Source organism: Temnothorax americanus, unplaced genomic scaffold (genome assembly GCF_048541705.1).
Source record: "Temnothorax americanus isolate GAGA-0224 unplaced genomic scaffold, ASM4854170v1 Scaffold41, whole genome shotgun sequence".
Lineage (NCBI taxonomy): Eukaryota > Metazoa > Arthropoda > Insecta > Hymenoptera > Formicidae > Temnothorax > Temnothorax americanus.
In genome coordinates, this window is record NW_027509559.1 from 1257394 (window position 1) to 1282549 (window position 25156).

At 40.7% G+C, this 25156-nt stretch overlaps 1 protein-coding gene across 11 annotated transcripts in view; it reads left to right on the forward strand.

Moving 5' to 3' along the window:
• The window catches only part of Ten-a (Teneurin-a transmembrane protein), a 450404-nt gene that overhangs the window by 251237 nt on the left and 174011 nt on the right, over window positions 1-25156 (forward strand). The window contains exon 1 of one of the 11 annotated variants that reach the window (XM_077416131.1): window positions 17668-18689. The exons of the other annotated variants lie outside the window; for them this stretch is intronic. Within the exon in view, the coding sequence (XP_077272257.1) occupies window positions 18650-18689 (40 nt within the window). The 5' untranslated portion in view covers window positions 17668-18649. Of the gene's footprint in view, window positions 1-17667; window positions 18690-25156 lie in introns of those variants that run through there. 11 annotated transcript variants of the gene reach the window in all.

A 25156-nucleotide genomic window follows, 5' to 3' on the forward strand; every position in this document is an offset into this window, starting at 1 on the left:
AAGAGTAATTAATGAATTAGTTGTAATAAGATATTTTGTATTCATGCCGTACGTAATATAAAATTGCGAGATATATAAAATCATTTTCAAATTTATGCAGCAATAAATTTCGAATAAATATTGTCAGACACAGTTATTCTCTGTATGGTACAATATTACGAAAAATGAATTTATATCACGATATTATAACTCTTTTGACTTTATAAATTGAATCAGTTTAAAAATTCATACTATCGCACCAAAAATTCTCGACCTCATTTATGAAGCAATTAATTTTCCTTAAATATCATAAATTTCTTCATTTTTTAGTATCGTATTTCTTGAATAATATAATTAATTGTTTATTTGGTATACAACTATTTTAGATCAGTTAACGTGACTGGAAGAAAACTAATATTTTGTCTACTCCGATTGATTGCGAGAATGACATAAAAATCGAGCTTTGTCTGTTCAGGGCATCAATTTCACGTTCTCGCTATACAGTTTCTTTACAATAATGTCCGGAAGTTCTCTCTCCGCAATGTGAATCCCGTCGGACATCTAGAGAGATTGATAAAGCTCTGCAACGAACGTACGCCGGGAATAAAGTTAGTAACGAATTGGTAGACAATATTTGGGGAGGGCGATGCACGTGCAGACTGATATCCATCTTTTACGACAACATTCAGATTCAATTTGCTTCTCAATATCAACCAACTCGTATACTGCTTGGCTCGATCTGGACTCGATATTTCTATTTGTGTCTCTTTCCTTGTCTCTCTTCTTGCGCTTTATCTCTTTTCTTCTCTGGGCAACTTGGCCGTTCCGGTTTATAGAATGCCAACCTCTGCTACGTTGTTGCAATATATTTTTGTAACTTAGAAATATTACATTGAGACCAGAAGGATATCGATGGGAAGTTTAAAGTGTACGGAGTAGATAATATTTACTTTTTGTACTTACTTTTAGCAAGATGGACAGACGTATTGTCATCATCGTATAGTATGAAGAGAGATATTTAAAAAATTAATTTTCTCAAAAGTTAAATTTGATATTTTCTTAAATATAGATATATCTGTAAGAATTGGTTATCATAATAAATATTCTTTTTTTAATTATGATGTAAAATGCACTTCACATATCTAAAATCTATTATCGATAAAATTATACGTTTTATTAATATATCGCTTAGCGATAAAAGACGGTATTATATAGACACATCGTGAATGCCGAATGAGAATTCAGATGTGGATACACGAAATTTAAATCCGCCGTGACATTTAAATCCAATTGTAACGTCAAGGCTATGTTTCTCTAATATTAATGATGATCGAAGTATATAAGAAAACCACTCGACATCGTCGAGTGTGTAATTATATGATTGAAACGAAGGAAAAAGCGGCAAGATAACCGTTGAATGTAAATCTCGATTTAATGAAAAACTTTCCGCGCGTACGGATATAAAAAAGGCTTTTTGTTCCGTAATCACTTCGTTCTCCCGCCATCGTCGTTGCTCTTTCGACAGACCGTGAATGGCAGGTACATATCCGTCTATTCCGTTTTACCTTCGTTCGCTGAAAGCGGACCGTCGAAAATGGCTCATTAGTATTCAGGTGAAAAACGGACAGCCTGAATCGTACACGTATAGATTATTGACATCTGCCGGCCGATCTTTAGCGCCGAATTTCGATCTGTAGAGCCAGTCAACGCAGGAACAAAATAGACTAAATTCCTGTCGCGAATTTAGCATACACGTCGATATTCCACCGTATATACATTCTATCGCAATTTCGCACGCGTCGCAAACTACCGAGTAGAGAAGAGAAATATAATTTTGATCCATAGCTAGAGGTGAATCTGAAACAATCTCTGTCAAATGGATTCGCAGCGCTTTCCGGAAAAATCGCGCGTTAATGAACGTCCGTGTGAAGACTGAGGAAATTATGTATAAATTACGGTATAACGTTTATACAGTTCATCAATTATGTTAATACGAAAATTCAAAAAGACTTGTTTGCAAGAGCATATGACGCGCATGAAATCCCGCTTAACTCACGCGCGGCACTATCGATTCTCTCACTTATCTTCTTAACTTTACAGTTTACACGGTGCGTCCTCCCTCTGTTGCATTATCCAAAACAGATATGCGCGAAGGATCTCCCTTCGTTGCATGGTACTGATGCGAGGCCACCCCATCGTCCTCGGCAGTAGCGATACGTGGTACTGCAATAGAACGATCAGAGCCAGCCGATCAGCATAACCCTTTAAAATTCCACGCTCCCTTTCTAATTTCGATTCCAAAGGGAGACGTTGACATTGACATACCCTCGTCGTATTATACTCCCGTCCTGTTTTATTTAAGCGGTGCTTCGCGTGCAATGTACTACTACGGTGCCGGAACCCACAATCGAAATTGTGCTCCGTTCGATTCGCAAATGTCGCGCGCGCACCGAGACCTTATGTTAATAATTACAATCCCTTATCGTATACGTAACGGAAATTAAAATTAGATTGATTGCTCTAAATAAATCTATAAACACCATTTTATGATGTACAGTAACGCTTCGCGGATCAGCGATCACAGTACAACTTTTATAGAAACTAATTACTTCAGTAAACGTTATACAATATTATGTCTCTATATGTAAGGAAAATGAGTACTAATGATACAACTTAATTCTACATTAAAGTCCTATTTGACATTGTGCAATTTTAATTTTTTTAATTAAGAGAGTTCTAAAAATACTGTCGAAATATTTTAGTGGCAGTAGATTAATCGATTATTAAGTGCAATAAGAAAAGAACATTAGTATATTAATATACACTGAGAAACCCATTTTTTTGTCGAATCAACTAAATCTGTGTTTGGATATGAGCAAACTTTGTTATATTAACTAAAGAATTTGTTTGCGTGGATATCCAAACACAGTTGATTCAACAAAATGGGTTTCTGAGTGTATGTGACAATTTTAATTTATAAAATTATAATTGAAAATATATTTCTTATTTCTGCACATTTAATCACTCACACAAATTGCCGGAGTGCATTAATCAACGGCATTATGTATGGCAGCAATCCTCTTCCTTCATTTTCACGAAACCATTTTATGATCGCATTTAGCTGCTCAAATTATAGCGGCTCCGCCGTCGCGTAATCATTGCCGACGTTGTGCGATAACGTGGCGGTTTAAAAAGTTCGATTAAATATAAAGCAGTCAGCGCGGATAATTATCGGCGGGATCGGTGACCTAAGAAGTTGCTCTCGCGAGATATTACGAGAATGTTTTTTACAAACAAGTGTTACGTTTTATTTTCTCTTTTGAAGTTTCAACAACATCTTCGTGTTTGTCTCAGAATACCAGAATTATACGCGCGCAATTTCTACGACGTTTAACTGGTAAGCATCAATAGCATTTCGGCTCGGTTACCAGCTCACGCATTTACGGATTGAGTGCGGAAGATGGGAAGAGCAACGCGCTAGCAACGAGAAAGGAAACAGATAGGATAAAGATATAGGTATAGGGAGAGACGGAGAAAGTGTACGGCAATCTACTTCGCTCCATTCAATCAGCCATCGATTTCTTCGATTTATTGGGCCGGTTTAGGAGAAGACGTATGGACGGTGCCGCCGTCGGCTGTCGTTACTTTGGTTAGTTTGGTTTAGGGGATGACCGCCCATATTTTCATCTCTCAGCCCCAATCTCTCCTCCTGCATCCTCGCGGTTCACGTGTGTATGTATATCTATATACCTATATATAGAGATATTTCGCATTCGCGAACTGTCCGACCGGTTTTACGTGCGAAGCAACGACCGACTTTTCGAACCCATGCACCGGAAACTCGCTGACGACAGCCTTTCATCGCGGAGATCTCCCTCGTCTTTCCGTTTTTCATCCTTCTCTCTCTCTCTCTCTCTCTTTCTTTCTTTCCCTCCCCTCTCTCTCTCTCTTTTTCTTATCGCGGAAGTAGTTTTTAGAAAGTCAACGAGGCGGTGAAGTCTACGTATCGACGTGTACGCCCCCGATAGTTACCAGCCGGGAATTTCTCGAATCCGCGATGGGAAACGAAACGACACCGACTGCTCTACATAATGCAGCTCGCACGACACGTCCATTCCCCGAGCGGATTGATCCGCTCGATAAGGTATCGACGAATAACGTTGCGTGACATGACAAGTCTCCCGGCACCGGAATATATGGATGAGCTATACAAAAATAGAATAAACGAAATTGCGCGTGCATACCTAATGCGTGACATGCGCTGTATAAAAGTTCGGCGAGTGAACGGAATACATGAGTTTAATAGTTAAATCAATATTAGCAGCCTATTTTGTGACCCCATTCTTTCATGCAGACTGTATAGTCACACACACACGCGCACGCGCACACACACACACACACACACAACCTACGCATGCACGCACGCTTACAAAGAAGATCTTGACATTTGATTTACCGAATGTGTCATCTACGTACCAATTCACTATTACCTCCGTCATATAACTCGTATCTGCGATACAGATTTTGAGAATACAGTTATACGTGATAGGCATCTCGCTAAGCGTAACGTGACAAATGAGCGGATTCGTATTATCAGTAATTACATCGGGATTAGCAATGGTTGGCATTAATCCTGTCGTAAATACATTTCGATACTTTGAAACGTTAAATACTCATTGGGCCTTAATGACGGATCAATGCGTGAGTGTAATCTATTTATGAAACTTGCCAACGGTCATCCGTTCGGACGCGAATTGTAAACCCGTAAAGTGTTGTAAACGATCTGCGCGCGCTATCACGCAAACGAGCGTGCGATCGTTGATTTTACATCAGAAAAATTGCAAGTTTCAATAATCAAGTTTTTGGAGTCAACTTCCGAAATATAATATTATATTCAATTATATTTTTGTGCATATGAATAATGCCTATTACAGCGTACGTTTATTCGATTACACCTTTGATCAGCGATACTTCACGTTCACAGGAAAGCACAATTATAATATTATTAATTCATAAAGATGGAGTGCAGTTAAAATAGCATTATGAAAGCAATATAAATTCGATGAATATTCGATAAACGATACCCCAGATAATCGTTTTACTCTATACGGCTTCGACCGATGTATTAAATCCAAAATACCGTAGTACTCAAATTTACCGGTTTCTTTAATGAAATAAAGCACGCTGGTCAAAATGTGTGTGTGTGCGCGTGTGTGACATAGAGTATTTTTAGATTGTTTTCTATAACAAGAGTAATCGACCAACTTGAATTCATTATCTTACAACACATCGCACAGAACGCGTGTCTCAATAAATCATACATTCCTATTGGCAGAAGTTAATAAAACAACGACAGGACGGGTATAAAATAACGACAATAATATCGTATAGCATATTATTATGACGCGCCAATCTCACAATGCATGCATTGTATGATATAAATTTCGCTGGGCTCCGCATGGCTATAATCTTTTTCTGGAACATTGCAGAGGCAGAGGGACATGGATTATAAGAAAAAGGGAATCAGGAGATTTGTCGGAGAGTTTCGTATGTCATTCGCAATATTTCGTTCAACGAAACCACGCAAAATCTCGATGTTGTACTATTTCTTTTCTTTAAAATGCACATTGCACATTTTTGCGTTAGAACCAACAAAGTATATAAGTTATTTATACCGTATACATATCCCCTAACAATATCATAGGAGGAATAGTAAAGAAGTTAATAGTTAGTAGGCAGTCTTTTAATGCACTAGGGAACGCGAATTTTTAAACAAGCTGCATTCTTAAGACGACGACGAAGTTGCAAACTTACAGCACTTCTAATCATTAAGGAGATTGTATAATCAGATAGTAACTTGCTACTTACCACGAAGTATGCGGCGGACAGCGGATGATCAAGTATTTTTTCTTCCAATCTCCCGAAGATGATCATTAATCTTCAAATTGTATTACCGTATTGCGTAATGTTGCTACTCGTCGCAACTTTTTCGAAGATCGAAATAATGCTCTGACATAATAACGGAGAGTAATTAACCGTCATGCGCACAGTCCCTTCGTTTGATTTATATATAAGGTTTATTGGACGTGAACTGTTTCTTAATTACATTTTAATAAAATTAAAGGCGATATTTTGCAGCGCGAAGTAAAATGATAAATATTAGAAATATAATATAATATAAAACATTAAAAGTTTTGACAAATTAGGTTTGTCAAAAGTGAGAACATAAACCAATTTTATCTTTTGGTTAATTGGAATTAAATTTTACTTTAATACAAATTTAATTTAAAGTTTGTTTGCCAAGATATTTAATCTCTAAAATTAAAAAGTTGCGGCAAATGATAGTTTCTCATCAAAAAGTTCTTCTGAGAAAAAACCGATTCGAAATCTGTCAAGTATAATAGTTTGTCACCAACAGGGGGGACGTAACACGCGCATTTTTACATCATTAAAGCATAACCCATTGTATACTTATCGTGCGAAAGAGGTCAACAAACATCGATTTTTGCGTGCGCACGAAGAACGGCAGAAAACAATGAGTGCGGTATTAATGGACGCGGTTGCAAATGAAACGAAGCTATCGCGGTCTCGTATACGATAGGTGTGACAAATGGCCGTGAAGAAGGCGAAGGTGTACGCGGCAAAAAGAGAAAGCAGTACATTTGAACATTGCTGTCAACCAGGCACAAAATCGCGACAAAGGTTTCTAGTCGTACGCATACGAGGTATATTGTCCCGGAATCGCCGGAACTTGTTTAAACTGCTGCACTTGCGTAAATCAATTTCTATCGCAATCACTAAATATATTAACGTAAAAATATAAAATATAAAATGATTAGTAAGCTTAATTATCTCGATTGTAAGCTTAATTATCTACTAGTTCTTACATGAATATTAGAACGAATTTACAACGCGGTAAAAGAAAAAAATTATATATATGTATTTGACCACATATAAGTGCAGATGCAATCGCTTATAAGAAATATCGAATATACGCTCCGGTTGAAAGGTACATACTTCTCTTTACCGGCCGTGAGTTCCATTCAAGATTCTAATTTATTCGCTCGGTTTCACTGGAAGTTGGGGAAAAATCCAGCACCGAGAGACGACGGCACAGTCGATGGACATCGATTTTCTTGCGCGGTACAGAAGAGTTACAGGCCACGCCAACAAGCGGTATTAATGGATGCGGTTGCAAATGAAACGAAGCTATATCGTGGAGTCGTGCGGTGCGTGTGACAAACGAGGAAAGGCTGGAAAGCCGAGGGGTGAAAAAAAAAGTCTCAACACACACCGATCCGCAAGACCGAGCGATTGCCGCGCGTGCAAGGAACAACGCCGTTGTTGGTCTGCAAGTCTACGGAGAACGGCCGGGCGACAGAAGCAACGCCGACGTCGGTTCCACGAGAGTGACACGTAATCGTTTACACGGAATTCGTCCGATACGGTGCGACGTGTAACGAAGAAAAGAGAAAAAGGAAAAAAAAGAGAGAGACGCAACGACGGAACTGTTCGGGTTCGGCACGAAGGACGCATGGAATTCGTTTGCGTTTTAATGAACATGCGAATAATCGCGATTCTTTTATACCTAGACTATTCGCCGTTCCTTCAATGCCGACGATGACATTCGCGCGGAATTGCAGAACAGTTGCGAGAGGACGGGAACTCGTTTTCGCCCCTCGTCCTCCGTTCACCACAGCCTCTTGATGTTTGAATTTACGAAGGTAATTCGCCTGCTACCCTACAATTCATCGTGCGCCTTTTTCGGTAAACTGCTTTTTTTGAGAAACGCGACTTTTGTACGGAGAAACGAACAAATCATATAGCACGCAATATGTGGAAGGAATATGTGTTTCGGCGAAACTCTCTCAAATAGACAGGATATATGTGCGAAGTATAGTGAGAATAACATTTCAAATAAACCTCAGTTCCGCGTAATTGGTTTCGTGCATCGTGCTTTTTATATAGCAAACGAACAAACGGAAACACCACGGGTTGTTAGACGAAACTGTTTCTTTTGACATTGTTAAAGAGTAATAATAACGTACAACTACTTGCAACAGACATTTAACGGCAAACTGTAATAATGAAGGAAATAATGGCGGTTATATAATTTCGCTGCGCGGCGGCGATTTCTCGGGCTGTATTTGATCCGAAAGCACAAGCTTGTAACTTGTCGGATTTTGCGTTACGAGGTGGAAAATAGGTTTTAAAATGAGTCTTGAAATGCGTGTTTTCAATGAATGTTTGCAAAGAACGTAATTTCATTTCCGCTCATTCTTCCATAGCAAACCGACTTGGTATGAACATAAGGTACTTCGAAATTTCCTTCGATTTTATTCATACTCATCTTCTATTCTGAAATAAACTTGAGAAACTCATTGTAATAAATTATAACGCTAGCTAATGGACTGAAAATGCAAACTTTTGACTATAATTGAAAATTATAACATCTCTAGTTGAGTATAACATGAATCAAATGAACCGAGCAAATAAATAACAACCGAAATATATACGTTATTATAGCAAATTATATCGAAGATAATTAAGAGAAAAAACTAAAAATAATTTAAGATTAGAAAAATAAAATAGGATTACAACGATATTATTTATTGCTATCCGTATCACGACGCTTTTCGCGAAAATATTAGCGATATAGAGGATAGGAAATGAGAAAACTCTTACTCAGGATTGACTGAGGAAAGTCTGGTCACCCTAGTTTTATCGTGCGCATACCATATGTCCAGGCACATCCGGTACGGTTATGGCGGACGTGTCCACACCTTCTTAAATTGCCTGCCAGGATTGTAACTGGTGTTTCCGGATGGTCTTGCCATATTCTAGATTTTTTTTGTGTCGGTATGAGCGTCACGCACATCGCGGGATGGTCAAATATTACTTCACACTACAGATATATATTGTTAGGAACGATATCGTATTAGTACGCGCGAGGGTTATGGAAAAAGAAATTAATTAATAAATACATCTTAGAAAAGTTAATTAAAATACGTACATCGAGATATTATATTTATATCGAATACTCTGTGACAAAATTATAATACGAATATAATTACACGAATACGCGAAAAAAAATTTATAAGCATGCAGTTGACTTTTTGACATTCATCTGCGTGAGAATTGACGTGCGTTTTCAAAGGGCGACACTTGGTCAGATCGCATCGACTTACTAATGCAACGGCTAATCGGTTCATTAGCGGGATGCGGGGTAAACCTAGCTAGGTAATGTAAGCTTCGCCTAGTCCAAACCGATCGTTCCACCCGTATTACCGTCAACACGTCGGGTACGCGGATAAACACAAACAAGCCGATATTCGGCGCAGAGCGGTCCGCAGATAACGCACTTCCTCCCGCGGCTCTGACATCGCGTCGCGTTTCATGCTCGACACCGTAGTCGTCCAACCGTGACGCGATCTCGACGAACATCTGGAGGCCTCGCGGGCCCCATCGAAAGATTTATCCTCGCGTAATGACAGGGCATCGGGCATCTCCGGTGCATAACTGTCATGTCGTATGTAGCGGACATTTCGACGCGGCGACGATGTGACGCGATCAAGATTTCGACCTGCCCTTCATCTATCCCTCTATCTCTCCCTCCCTCCTTTCTCTCTTGTTCTCTCTCTTTCTCTTTCGTGGCGCACATATGACGACAACCCTCGAACTCCGTCCCGATGCGCGCGTAACATTGACAGAATATCGTTATCGGCCAATGGCGATCTGCAACGGTGCCGTCGGGACCGCGTAACACGCGCCCGATATTACGGGCATAAAAGGCACCCGCCGAGGCGAGAAGGAATTCCCGAGAGTGCCAGAGATAATATCGCAAGCGATGTCCGAAGCATCGTTATGAGCGTCGACGTATTTTTAACCCGTCATATCTTTCTCGCGAAACCTTTGGCATCATTTTGACGTGAACTTTTGCACTTTTGCAATTAATGTGTGACATTCGAACTAAATTTATAATAGAAATGTGCAAAATGAATCAAGATATACTATTCCGATGCGGTTATTCCAATATGCTATCTCTAATATCGCACTAAAATGTTTCTGCACGAAAATAAAATTATGTTCGTGAATAAGTAATACTTATGCGTAGTATGTCTTCCGATCATCTAGAAATGGCATAAATAAAAATTAACTCTGTTCGTTATCTCTTGTTCGTTCCGCGATTTCACGTCAATCTACTCTGTTTTTTCTCGGTAAAGTCTTGACTTTTTGGCAAAAACGGAGCATCTATATTCCGACTATATTCGGAGCGAGCGTCACAGACCCTATCTCTTATTTCGCGAGGCGACTATACATACTGAAATTCGATTTTGCATAATCCGGGCCGCCGAACCGATCATGAGCGCGGTAAGATATCGCTCGACGTCCGTCCGGAAATAGGTATCGGATCAGGTTGCCGTCGGCCGCAACGCATGATCGCGGCAACGCAAATAGCGCAATCGCAGACACACACCTTCCGTGGATTGCCGCACGAGTTCTCTTAATGATACATTTATACTCGACTGATATCGGACGTGTTCTCCTAATGGACACATTTATACTTGGCTGATATCGGACGAGCGACACGTAGATAACTGCATCGGGAAAGCGGTCGACGGCGCTGGGGTGAGCGAATAAAAGCAAGCAGGAACCTCGGGAGCGTTTTGCAGATATTCCGTCGGCCGCTATCGCTTTTTATGGCCGCCGATTGTACGGTCGCATGGACACAGATAGGCGAGCGGAGCGGGCATGCGGAAACAGGACGGAATATGTGGGCGGCGGTACGCACACACGCGGTCGACCGGTGTACTAACGCGCGCCTGTGAATACCTGAAATAATACTATACAAGCGGAGGTTATCCGATGCTAGAAGTCAGAGAGTTGACGAGGTGAACTTCGAGTCCGGTGGTAGTGGTGTTCATGGTAGTAGTTCTCTCTTACAAACCCCAACACCAGTAGAATAGTAATATTGATATCGTTGCGTACCGCCAATACTACTCTGCTATCACTAACGCCATATGGTGTTCTGAAAAACATCGATACTGACGACGAAAATGTATGGTAGTTAGCGGCGTTAGTATCATCTTCCAACGTGCTCTCTCTCTTCCAGCTTCCAGGTGTAATTGCTCACGCGATATCCCGGTTACGCCGGCAGATTTAAATAATATTCACTTTAACAGATTTCAGAACGAGTTTCATTATTTTTCTCGTTTCCACGGTAATTCGTGTCCCGCCGGGAAATATATTTCGCTCGCGAACCCACCCCGACGGATCTTCTTTTCTCTTACTGACTCTCGCTCCTTCCAACGCGAGCACTCCTTTTTCCTCACACCTGCCAGGCCGCTGACACTCTTCTATGTCGCTCCCTTTTTCCACCCCCTGTTCAGTCACTCACTCTTTCTCTCTTCTCTCTCTCCCGACCTTCTTCCGACCGTTTCTCTCTCTCTTGCTCCTGGCACTTCGTACACGGCACAAGCGACTTTTATCGTTTTGCGCCGTTTATGTTTATACGCCGGAATAAGGCTTCAATGGGCTCCTTGCTCGCCATGAAATTGAAATCTTGCCTTTCCTCTGGAGGCACTCGCGCGCTCTTTTCCTTCGCGAGCTGACCTATCCTCCAGGTTATAGGTACTCTCGCGCGAAATGAAACGGATTGGACGATGAACTGTTTTGCCAATCCTTTTCTAAGTTCGCCTATAACGTTGATCTGAATTGTTCGTGCAATATTACAATGTGTCTTAGGTTTCTAAACTCCAATCGTGTTCTTACCATGACCTCGTTTCTATCGATAGGTAGTAAGATGTGATCGAGAGAGAGAGAAAGATTCTTATATAGAAGATTCTTATATAGAAACGATTTATTAAGAGCTTCTTGTATTACTTCTATTTGTAATTTTGAGATATGCCAACTTATACAATTTTATAAGAATATGAAACGATTTCTGGTTAAAGAAGGTTTTGATTAACGGATAGCACGTTATGCATTTGAAGAGTCGTTTTCATTACGATGATGCCGGAACTTTGCATCATATCGAGATCATGGTAGCATCGGTACGATGAAAGATCGCCGTTCGAATATTAATGAGGCTTCTGTCTCGTGGCAGAAGTTACGAAATCTGGCGTTAAGCGGTCGGAACGTGAGTATAGGCGAGGGAGTAGCTGCGTGCCCGGGAAACCGTTGCCCGGATTTGGTGGCGATGTAGCGTTTTCGACGAGACGAAGGGAGAGGCATAGACACGGTAGCCCCTGAGGCAGTGGGATGAAGAGGGTGCAGAAAGCCCTTATCTTACCTGAACTCCTGCGCTGCAGTCGGGCATTCATAAAGTCCCGAGTTAAGCCTCTCTCCCCGTCCTCTCTCCGTTCTCTCTCACACCCCATTTGCGTTCTCTCTCTCTCTCTCTCTCTTTCTCCCTCTTTCTCTTTTTTTCTCTCTCTCTCTCTCTTTCTCTCTCTCACTCTCTCTCTCGCGCTCTCTCTCTCTCTTCTCTCTTCGCTTCTCATCTCTCGTCTCTCTCTCTCTCTCTCTCTCTTTCTCTCTCTCACTCTCTCTCTCGCGCTCTCTCTCGCGCGCGCGCTTTCTTTCTCTCTCTATCTATCTGATGGCTCGCCACTCTCATCGTTCCTTGTTGTATTCTCCATCTTCCTCGCACCCATCCACTAGAGGTTTCTACGTATAGTGGCTTGTACCGGCTTGACCGAGAAGATATAATCCGGACATACTATAGTTACAACCCATTAGTTGCCCCTAGCTAGCTTAGCTCTTCCCTTCTCTTTCTCTCTCTCTCTCTCTCTCTCTTTCTCTTTCTCTCTCCCTCTCTCCTTTTTTCCCTTTTTCCCTTTCTCTTACTCCTTGTTTTGCTCTTCCGCTCCTTAATAATGCATCTAGAAGATGCTTAATCGAGTCTCGTAACTCATTTGTGATTCGGTGGATGCGCTCTCGTCCTTTGCCCCTTCGCCCACTTTTCGCTTCTGTCTTTGGAAAGAACTTTTCATCGACAACGCTGTCGATGTTACGAGCGCTGGCTGCCGGGTCCACCTGAGAACCTTTCCGGTTCGGTAAAATTAAATGACCACGGCCCGCCTTAAAGTTTCGATCTCTTGATTTAATCAGCCCTATATCAACTCAGCGTGACCCTCGCCGGAAAATTTGATTGTCGGCAAAGCCTCAGCCGGCGGATTGCTTGTCGTGGATTTTATAACCCGGATATTTTCGCTCGGTCGCCGGTCAATGGTGTATTCACGGAAAATTGCAGGCTGAAACGCTGTTTAGGTCGACCGGCGCTAGCACGATAACGCGATAAACGGTATCCTCCGTCCGATTAGAGCTACATTGACTGGCACGATAGGATATATAATAATAGATAGGAGAATAGTAGTTATCTTCATAGAGGATGTTGAAATCACTTAATCTTTAGTTCACAGGATATATTTTCAACGTCGAGAAATCGTTGAGGTTTCTGTTTCTTCAAATGAATAATATAAAAATTTTTACTCTGTAATTTAATCATGCATTATTTAATTTATGAAATTGTAAGAATTATTTTCAAATGTCTATAATAGTTTCTTGTCTATTTTAACGTAATTAATAAAATACGGAGTATATTTCCGCGGAATTGTAAGATAAATTCTTTCTCTTTACGGAGAAGATCCATTACCGCGGTCGAGCGAGAAAATATAAAGAAGGGACCGGGAAGACACAATTTGCCATCGTTAAGTCGTGTATAACAAATGACGTGTACGGTGGTAATTACACGTGCGCAAGCTTCCACGAGTAGGCCATAACGAGAAACGTTTACATATGTATACTACCGCGTTTATTTACGTCCATCGATGTGCAACAATGCCGCGCGCGTTAATTGCAGGTGCCGCGTAGACGTATTATAGTCCGGCCGTAATATCGCCATCAACCGTGAAATGACGTCGCGCACCCGTCATTAATTTATAAAACGGTCATTAGAGCGTGCGACATACGAAGTAGCTTCTTCTGGATTTGGCCGTGGGAGGGGGAAGGGGGAGGGGGAGGGGACGGTCGTTAAAAAATGTCTGATGAATATGCATAAGCCGACCGACTTTTAACGATCCGCCAAATTAGAATATACAACCTCGTGAAAGTTATGTAATTTCGTGTCCCTTGTAATTAGTGACTGTGTACTTCTCTCGGCGTTCGCCGACGGGGGTCGCTTTCCGAGGGCGCATATCTTTGCAAACATTATAGCGCGAAGAAACGCGGCTGTGGTGAAGCGACGACACGCTATTCACTATTCACTGTGTGTCACTTATTTAACATCATATTTAAAAGTCACGCTAATGCCACGCTAATGTCCTCTCATTCTAAATAATGTCCAACTTGCGTTTTTATTATACTAAATATTATCTATATATATTTCTCTGTCTCGTTGTATAATATGTTGTGCTGCATTACGTAAAATTAACGAGGAAAAACGACGTTTGTAGGAGGTCACGGGAGCAAGCGTTTTTCAAAAAATGTAAACCGGGATTTCAAGTTTCCGCGTCGGTCGTTTTTAGGCGGGCCGATTTTAGGTCATGAAAGCGCGGAGCTGCGAAGCGATAAAAAATCGCGCGAATGGGACACAATGCGCGACAATGGATAGCTGACGCTTTACTTTCGTTATTTTCCAACCATTTCCCTCTTTGGCATCAAACATCCACACCATTATATAGGCGTTCTTTTACGTGAAACCAATCTGTAACGTATGATGCATTGCTCCGCTGCGCGCACACATGCCGCGGCCCCAGAGTCCCTGATGTATGTGGAGCAGGGACGGCTCATTGGTCTATTTTAGGGAAACGGTTTCTGTCCCGGGGGTGTATTTCGCTTCTGCCACGATCCAACCCAGGATGATATTGGATTCATCATTCAAACCTCTTCAGAATCGTCCAGCCGCACTAGACTGTACAACGAAATCAACATTTGTTTCAGCAGAATCACCCAACTTACTCTACGATCAATAACATTCAAATACTCGGATATTATAACATATAAGAAAAATTGTGTGAATGAGTTAAATCATAAATTATTATGCGGTTCATTTTAAAAATCACGGCTTGCTATAAAAATAAGAAAGAATTTTCGATCAATCTGCCGTAAATACTGGAGGAACTCAGTGAATGCAAGGAGTGCTATTGCGTGATTGGCTAAAAAGTGCTTCGACTAAAGCAGCTAAGCAATCTGAAGATTGAGAAGGTTAAAACTCGACCTTACCGCCCACCGATGCTCGCCGTTACGTTCTATAAAAGTGCGTTGTAAGAGCCCTCGAGGTATATACTTTTCTTGAACGCGGCACTCCTGAGGGAAAATTCTACGATTTTCTCGATAGTTGGTTACTAGCTTTCTATCTCGTCCAGAGAGAGAACGTTTACCGTTTCTTTTAATTTTTCGACGCGGTGAATCTGAAAAAAGTAAGACGCACCCGTCCCACGTTATCATATCTCAAATGAGGTTGAACATATCCAGCGATAAGTTTCATTACAGTTCTTCTATGTTATTTGTAAAATGATTGTTGAACGAAAAACTTTGTTCATAAGCCTTGTTCGTGCCAAGAAAATATATCATATCCCGTTCATGATCGGAAAATAAAAAAATAAAGTCGAAGCTTTAACGAATTAACGTTGACAGTTTCATTCGTGGATTACTGCCTCGAAAATGTGAAACTATTTCACGAAAAAAACATCTGGCGTGGAACAGATAATAGCAATGTATGAACAGGCTATAAAAAGAATATTCAGTTACTGACGCGTTGCTTTTCACGTTATTCGCCAATGCAAAAATTACGCGATGAAAACGGAAAAGTGATACCTGATTGTTTCAATTTCGCATCACGTCTGTTGATTCCGACATCTTGTGTATAATATTAATGCCAATTATTTTTCTGCGATCAACACTCTAATTAGAACTCGTACCACCAGGTTGCTAATTATCCCGCGCACAAATTACAGCGTAATCTCTCTTTCAGATATATACTGAAATAAACGAAGTAACTTTGAGCTGCGTGCACAGTTTTCGTATCTGTATTCAGTCTCGCGAAGTCTTTCAAAGGCCGCTGATTGCTAATGTCGGAACATCCGAAGCGCCGATCCATGAAACGGCATACCCCGACGTACCACCTTCTTAATGATACGCCGGTCCCATTGGATGCGCGCGTATATTTTTCTGGCGGCGCATTGCCAACGATTCATTAATTGCTGACCTTGTTAGCGTAGCATTGTGAAACGATGGTCCCGCGGCGATGCTTGAGCGGCGCCCGCGGGAGTAACCGGGAGCGCGACCGGGAGACAAAGAGGTCGCGGAGATGAGGGAGACGAAGAGAGAAAGAGAGAGAGAGAGAGAGAGAGAGAGAGAGAGAGAGAGAGAGCGCCTCGCCTGGCATTGTCATGCATTCAGAGCCTCGCCATATAATAATGCCTGTCTCCTTTGTCGTTTATACTCGCCCCTGTTTTCCGCCACGCTCTACTCACGACCGCCGACGAACATTGCCTTGTTCGCCCGTATTTCCGTGGTGGCACCTCGTTTACCTTCTTACCGTTCGCTCGATATCGAAAAGTACAGATTGACCCAAGCTTTATTTACATATCTCTATCTTAATCATTGCCTAATTTAAAACTGTATTATATATATATATAATCATAAATTAAAACTCCAGAATTTAAGAATCTCTTGCTAATTAAGTCCAAACATCTTAGCCATAAGTATCTTAAAGCCAGCAGCATCCCATATATAGATATATTTTCGTTTTTTTCTGTTCGGATGGTTGCGGGGAAGCAAGAATAACATTATTCCAGGATCTAGGTATTGGATTGATCACATAAATTTTTGCTCCTCCCTAATGATAACAGGATTACGGAGAAGCAGCTTTTTAATCTTATTTTCTTATCAGTTTCGGGGATCATCCACACGAAGTTAATCAATACTACGTTCTCGCGACGTCATAAAAACATCCCTTCCGCTATCCAAACAATCGATGAGCCGTTAATCCAATCTATCGTCCTTTATTGTTGACTACCGTCATACCAAGTCTCTTTTTGCGAATACAATCGTTCCTCCTTTACGATAAAAAAATGTGCCACCCTGATCAACGGTGGAAGTGATAGTCGTAAAAATTTGCCCATTACCAACTTGCCGCATCACAGTAGCGTGAAATACCTTTTTGCAATTTGTATCACCGCGCGCCGAAAAAGAGATGAACGCGAAGGTGGTTCAGGAGATAGGAAAGGGGGCGGCAGGTGAAGATGGCTATGAAGGCGAAGAAGGCGGTGGTGGGCCGTGTTCGGATGTTGGAGCAACTGCCGTGCTCTGACGAGGGACAACTGGGCCAATCGATACCGCAGCCGGTGGTGGCTGCCACGATAGAGCGAGCGGGATAGCGAGAGGGAACGGAGGGTGCAAGGTGGCGGCAGGGGGATGCGCGGGTACGACGGCGGGGAAGACGGTCGATGGGGTTGCGGGAGCGGCGGGAGTACGATGGTGCGAGAGCGAGAGAAGAACAAGAGCGAGGGGACAGGGCAGAGGTGGCGGCGGATGGGATGTCGCGGGGGTGGCAGTCGGCGTGCCACCCTCGCGCCGACCACCGACGCCCCTCCCGTCGCGGATGGCGCCACGGTCGCCGACATCCTCTTCGTGTAGCGTGGCTGCTGTCGGCCTCTCCGAATGTGCGACCGACACTCTGCGCAGAATCGGCTTGCGGAGGAGCGTTGTGCCACAATGTTATCGGGCTTGTCGTTTTACTCCGTGTCCCCATTGTTGTTGATTTTGTTGGGCCGGTAAAAAAAACGGAAAGGAACACGAGTGGGCGGGAGAGGGTGCAGTGCGTGAGGTACGTCGGTCAAGGGTGAGACGTGAGACGCACTCTCCGTTTCTTCCGAAGAGAATTGCACCGCATCATCGACGTTTCCTTCGTGACGAGCCGTTGGCGCTATCTTCTGGACCAATTGTCCCTCTGTCATAACCTTGAATCGGGTCGACGTCTCAGCGAGACATCGACAAGTGCCATAATTGTGCGAGAAACCATCATTCCTCGTGCTTCCACGTCACATAATGCGGAAGACTCGATGAACCATCATACGTTGTGAGATATTCATAGACTTTCTGGATACAGAAATTTATATGATTTCTTAGTGATCATAGAGATAAAGAAAACAACAAAATTTACGAAATTTAACGCGTTAATCTTCGAGCACAGGAGTCCTCGTAGTCACGCTTGCAATCAGAGCGCTAAATCATGGCGCGAAATGCGAGAGGTGAACGCCCGTGCCCGAATTCGCGCATACAGTGAGCTTTTTCTTGTCAAGTGCACGCTCGGACGATCGCGTTATATTCGTCGCGTTCTCTCTCTTACGGACATCGACCTTGTCCCGCGTTCACGTGGATTCCGCCATTTTCGAAAGGGTATCATCGCGCACGGGGAAGGATCAGGCATCGTACGCCTGTACACGCGTGCACACACGTCTATACGTGAATCTGCGCACAGCCAAACTTGTAGGAACAATACCGTGCCGGAAGTGGCGAATGGGTGGCCTGCGCGACTGTTTGAGATGGAAGTGAGTAATAGCAGAGTAAAGTGACCGCTGTATTGGTCGTGATGATCATCGTACGGCCATAAACTGTCGCCCGTGTGATTCAATTGCTACCGCAAGCCGACCCAGCAGCAACGATGCATCACTACTACACGCAAGAAGATATAGATCGTGTTGGTACGTACGGAATAAAGAGGATGCTTGCGTAGAACGACTGCGTCAAATTAACTTTGCGTAATAGAGATACATTTCGATAACAACCATAATTAGCAACCGTATATGCTACAAAACTTTCAACACGATTTACAGACTTTCACCACACGTTTACTATAATTATGATTTTTATATAATATACCAATTATCGTACACGTGAATTGAATAACACTTTGATAGATGATTTTTATATATATTTGATTGAGAAACGTGACTTGTATTAAAACGGTAATTTTCTAAAACTGTACACAGCTACAAAATTCACTTGAACATGCTCAAAATCGTAATTTGTATTGCAGATCTGATCGATATGTAACATTGAAAAATTACTAATCAAAACAAAATTTTGTTTTGCTTTAAGGCATGTGTTGTTACATTATTGCGGTTTATACATGTACTTATCTGTTCAATGATGTTTAATTGTACTTTTATTACGAGATTTATTACAATCAATTATCTGAAATAAGAGATATTTCCATAGTGTAAATAGACTCGCAGTAAAGTTATAACATACGTAGTAACACTTCAACATTGCATAATGTATTTGACGAGAAATATATTCGTTCTTTTTGTTACGGGAAAGCATGCAAACGCTATTCTTAATGTTAACGTGCCTATTTGGCAAATGTATGCAAGTTAGATCCCAGACATACCGGGTGCCCCTTGTATTCCAGAATTATATTAGGTCCTTTGGGCTTTCCGCGCTGTGGTCTTACTCGGAATTTAAATTGGACCAGATACGTTACGGACGAAATGAGGGGATGGAATACAACCTTTAGTGCTATTCTCAACTTAAAAACTTTGGAATCATATCTTGACTTAGGCGATTTGATCTTATAGGAATTGCGGTCAAACACTAATGCTCATTTCTTTACAAACTGTTTTTATAGTTACGATTCTATTATATGTCATTATTATATTAGTTTAATATTCTAACATGATTTTTTTTTAGCTGGATAGAAAGAGTCAAGCACACATTCGATAATTTATTCCTGATGATACCTTTCGACGGTAATATTTCCTGAAATTGGCAAAAATTCTTAAGTAACTAATGTAAATTTGTGGTATATATTTCGGTGATTAAAGCAAAAACTTACTATTATTCGCTCGTGAGTTGGATCGTTAAATAAGTTATTCGCATCCTTTCTCATGCAATGCGCTTTACATTAGTTCCGTTAACCAGAATGGACCGCAATCGTGCGGACGTAGATGACAAAACTATGGCGATATCATTGGACTCGCGAACTCGAGAAACAATGCGGGGGCGAAAGTGTAGGGCACATTGTGCATTGTCCGTACGGCCGATCGAAGCGCACGTATTCCCGGAGCCCGTGGCGCATTGTGCTTTAAGACCGTAGCTCGTAAGCAAATTAGAATGGTGCACGTGGCTCGCATAAGTCGACCCACTGTCTGCCTGCGTGTTGGATATGTCGGGGTGGATTTGTACGCCGATGACCCCTTTTCCCGTGTATATTGCGCGTACTTTCCGCCCCCGATGCCGACGGGAGTTTCCTCCTCCTCGGTGCCCAAAGGGGCACGGGCGCATCGGCAATTACGCCACTTTATTGCTAGGGTTACGTGTCGCGCGTGGAACTAATGCAATCTCGCGGAGGGAGGCGGAATTCAGCTTGCGTTTTTCATGGTGTAAACGTTTTCACGGCCGCGAGGCGACTCGAGATGAAATCGTGGCACGGACCACCCGCGTCGACGAACCGCATCTGCAATATGTCGCGTCTAATTGAATTCAAGAAAATCGATCGGACCGCTTATTGCTTAGCAGGGTGTATCGATAGGAAAGGAAACATATAGAGGAGGACTCTCAAACAATTCGGAGCCACTGAAACTTTTTAACCACACAGTTGTGAGCATTTCGTGTGTCTATTAACTTTTTTTGTAAAAAATAAAATATTTAAAATTATTTACGTTTATTGATATAAAATATAATTATATGTAAATAATTAAGAGTAGTGGGGCATCAGGACATTACATAATAGTACTTCCCTCTCGTGATTTGCCTTTTATTTATTCTGTCAAAATAAACTGAGTACCGCTATTATCATATTACATACATATATTATTCGTGCTCTATCATCATCCAATTCGTTAACAGCAATAGGTTACGAGAATAAAAAATCTGCACTCTTTATTAAACTGAGATTATATGCGAATATTGGCGAACTTTGATCAAATTTACTAAAATCTAATTCATTTATTACATAGATAAAAAATAAATACGAATAATGTATTGTTTGTTCAATTTTAAAGTTTATCTTGTGTATTATTTTATAACATTATTAAATTAAACAAATTTTAGAGAAACTGCTAGAATAATGTAAAAACATACGAAATAAGTTATATAAGGGGAACAAAAAAATAGAGCAGTCCGAGTGTTGATGTGAGTATTAATATGGCTAACGGTGGAGCCATCAGCGAACAGGAAGCTTCACATTGATCGTTCTACATTCACTTCGGCAAACAACCATGGCAGTCTGTCGGTGAGCGTCGAATAATTCGCTGCCCCTACTGCCTGTCTAAGCGACACAACACGGTCGAAAAGTTTCGGACAAGGCAACTCCAGCGTTTAGCCCAAAAAGCGGTGCTTACGGGCGAACTCGGCAAACGACGAACATATTCGGAATTCTCTCTTCATAACGCGATACGTCGCGACCTCCCTGACGAACAATGCGCAAACACGCGATAAACAATTCAGTAATTCGCTCGACCGGGTTTTCGGCACGAAAAAATCGTATTGCAATTAAAAACTCGCGGATCTTAGACACGATGGTGAAATATTTTTTTTTTTTAATCTGAATTTAAACGAAAATAGAATTACGAAGTTGACGAGACGTTGAAGTATATATCGGCTCTTTATTAACACCGAGTAATTAACGTTTTTAGAGAAAGCCAATGAGCGCTTATGTGGGTCGCCGAGATGAGAAGGCAATTGCACGCTCCTTCGCAGCCGTGATTTCATTGGGCGAGGTCGTAAATAAAAACGCGCCAACCCGTTTTTCCCCGACTTCGTCTTCGCGTCCCACATAGTCGCACACTGCAACTATAACTGTAGGAGAAGTGCTACTGTTTGGAGGCGGGAAGAACGGGGTCGGGGATGCTAAAGTGGAGTCTTTCAATTCGCATCCCTCTCTCAAGCTCGATCTCTTCCGTCTCCATGCCGCTATATTGCTCGTTGTGCAGCGTTGGCAGAATTTATCTCGGCAAACAAAAATCATATTGCATATATATTTGTCGTCTATTATATGAACTTTACGAATCCACGCTATAGGGTAGTCGATGAAACGTGGATATCAAAAGCAGAATTATTTCTTGAAAGCATGTATTAATTAAATGGCATGATAATTTTTTAATTTTTAATAAATAACGTTTAGTAGTACTGGCAAATTTTTTTTTAAAACTTGTTTGTATAAAATTTGCTGCAGTATAAATTTTTATCATCTTATGCTTTTACAATTTAATTTATTTGAATATATTATATAGTCTCCTTGACATTAAATGATTTTATAATTCAATTCTCACTTAAATTTTTGGAGAACAACCAATGCTTTGATCATAAAATATATCCTTCCTATTAATTCCTACGTTTCCCGACCACCCTGTATACACGCATATTCATGTTACGATCAATACGTGCGTGCGGTTTATGAAGATGATAGGAATTATCCTCTGCATTATATATACTTAGACAACATGTTACTGTAATATAACTATATGTTAAGCAAGTAACTACATCGCTTGTTTTTTGGGGATGTAGATCAAACTAACTTAACCTACCCTGTTACATAAAGTAGTTATATCCAGTACTTTGTCAGACATTGCATTTATTGAACATTAAATTGATCCGTTTAATCGAACAAAATTATTCGCATATGTCGAAGTTCTATAATTTAAAGCCATAATTTGCGCATTAAACACGCTTTCGTACAGATTAAATATAAAAAATAATAGCATATGAAATTTCTACAATTATTAACGATTATATTATACACACTGAAACTGATTATATTATATAAATAATTATACATATTGATTGAAAGACTTTTGAAGTTGTATTCTAAAATACATTATTCCCATTAGACAATTTTTCCATAATAATTAGCGTTCTTAACTATATCTACTAGTTAATATTTTTGCAACAGACCTTTGCTACATAATAATTGAATTACGTAACGCGTGTTCAATCCGATATATATAAGCCGATTTCGTGAAAAATGATGGTGATAACAGAGAGTACTCTATAGTCTATACATAATCTATACAGGTATATGTTTTCTTTTTAAAACGTTTAAAACGAATAGCATTTAAACGTAATTTTTTTCGCTTTATTAATGGAATATATTAACCTTCCCTCACCCTAATCACAATCTTCTGCACGACTTCCTGTAGGCCAATAGCAACCCGAAAGGAAAGCGAAAGCTTTAATGCAGAAAACTGTTTAACTCAATTTCCTGTAAAATGGTTGGCGCTAATAAGATTCATGCAGAACAAAAGCGCTAACGTAAAACAGGTTACGTGACGCAAATGCACAATTCTCCGGCAGCCGCTCTGCGAAAAGCGTGCAACAATTTATCCCTCTAGTCACTCGAATTTGGTCAGATACGAGAAATTTGGCCGTAATGCACACTGACACTACCGTGAAACTGAATTTAACGCGCTACGTATCAATTCTTTCACTGCAATTTCGTTGTAATTTTGTCTATATATGTATAATATATATATATATATATATATATATATATATATATATATATATATATATATATATATATATATACTCTGGCCGATGCGTTATCCGTCCCTCGGTTAAAGCATTACCGGATAATTACGCCATTAGCGCGATGATATTGCCCGTTCAAAGTGAAATTAAACATGTTAATTTGCCGCGTTACGTAAATTATTACCTTGAAAAGAAAAATTGAATATTAAAAAAAAAATTTATCCGAGATTGGTATTACTGCAGAGCTTTTAAAATATCCGTCATTATACTTATCGCTCGCTCACCATTTTCAAAATTAACATATTACGCAAATCAAATGAGACAAGACGCGGTGGAGAATACAAAAGTAATTTGGACAGAGGCCAGGAGCTAATTCCCGCAATTTGAGTTGATGAAGAAAACGAGACCATTCCACTGACAATGAGTTAAACTTTAGCTACTTCTATCTCCACGTAGTACATAATAGCGAACAGTAAATGCAAATGTATATTGCCATTCATGCAAATGCAATTTTTCTTGTATGTCGTATGTTTTCTTGTATGAAAAAGAATATATCGAAAAACAATAAGAGAAACTCTTTTTTTATCTATATTTAGAAAATTGGAATTTTGAAACAGTTAATATCCGAGAATATTCCTTAAATGACTTTGACTAGCTTTATTGATTTATGTTGGTACGTGGACGTATTTGAAGCGCAGGCAATCGCAAATGTTTACCTCTCACGAACACAGAATGCAGGATCAGAGTCAACCAATTATTTCGAGGCACGAACGTCTAGACCAACGCATATCGATCCGTCTCGAGTCTACGAAGATCCGTCAACGGATCCTGCCCTAATAAACATTCATTACCCACCAAGCCAAGATCAACCCTCTAGATATTGGCAACACCGATGGTTTGTACAATATAGTATAAGGATCACAAAGAGAATAAGTGAGGACTTGTATCGATTATGATACATTACCAACATCCATTTTCTTATTATTTTTTATACTACACAATTTTATAGTTATGTGAATACGAGATAATTAAACAACGCTATTTAACGACATGCGAAAGAGAGAGAGAAACTACCGTTATCTATTAAATAGAAACTAAGAGATTTTTTTCTTGTCTGATTTTGCTTTATTCAACATAAACACATAAGAATAATGCTTTAATAAAAATATAAATAACAAAACATGAAATTTAGTAAGCAATAAAAATTGCTTTCTTTGTATATCGCGATCTAAGAGAACGGTCGATGACACATGTGACTTCGCCAAACATTCATTAGTGATCCGAGTATGCCCGCGAGATGTTTGCGAGAGCAGACGTTTGATCAGGACAAGCCGAGATTGCTCAAAGCAAAGCGATAAATTTGCTTCTTCGAAGAAAATCGAAGCACTATGGTGAGAATTTCGTTGTAAATGATAACAGACGACGCGAACGTGTACCATGAACGAAAGAACGCATTCGACGAAAGAGAAAATAGTCTTAAAAACAATTGTTCGAATGTGATACTGTCTCTACGTGGAACCTTTTTCCATGAATTCGAAGGCCAAACTAGATTACTATGTCGTATACAATTTCAAGCGATAAAAATCGACGCAACGACGGCGTATTACTGGACTCAACACTGTCAGAGTGTAATTTTGACGAAATAACGGCACATTAAAGAACATGATGAAACGTAACGCGATTCACAATTATTTACAAT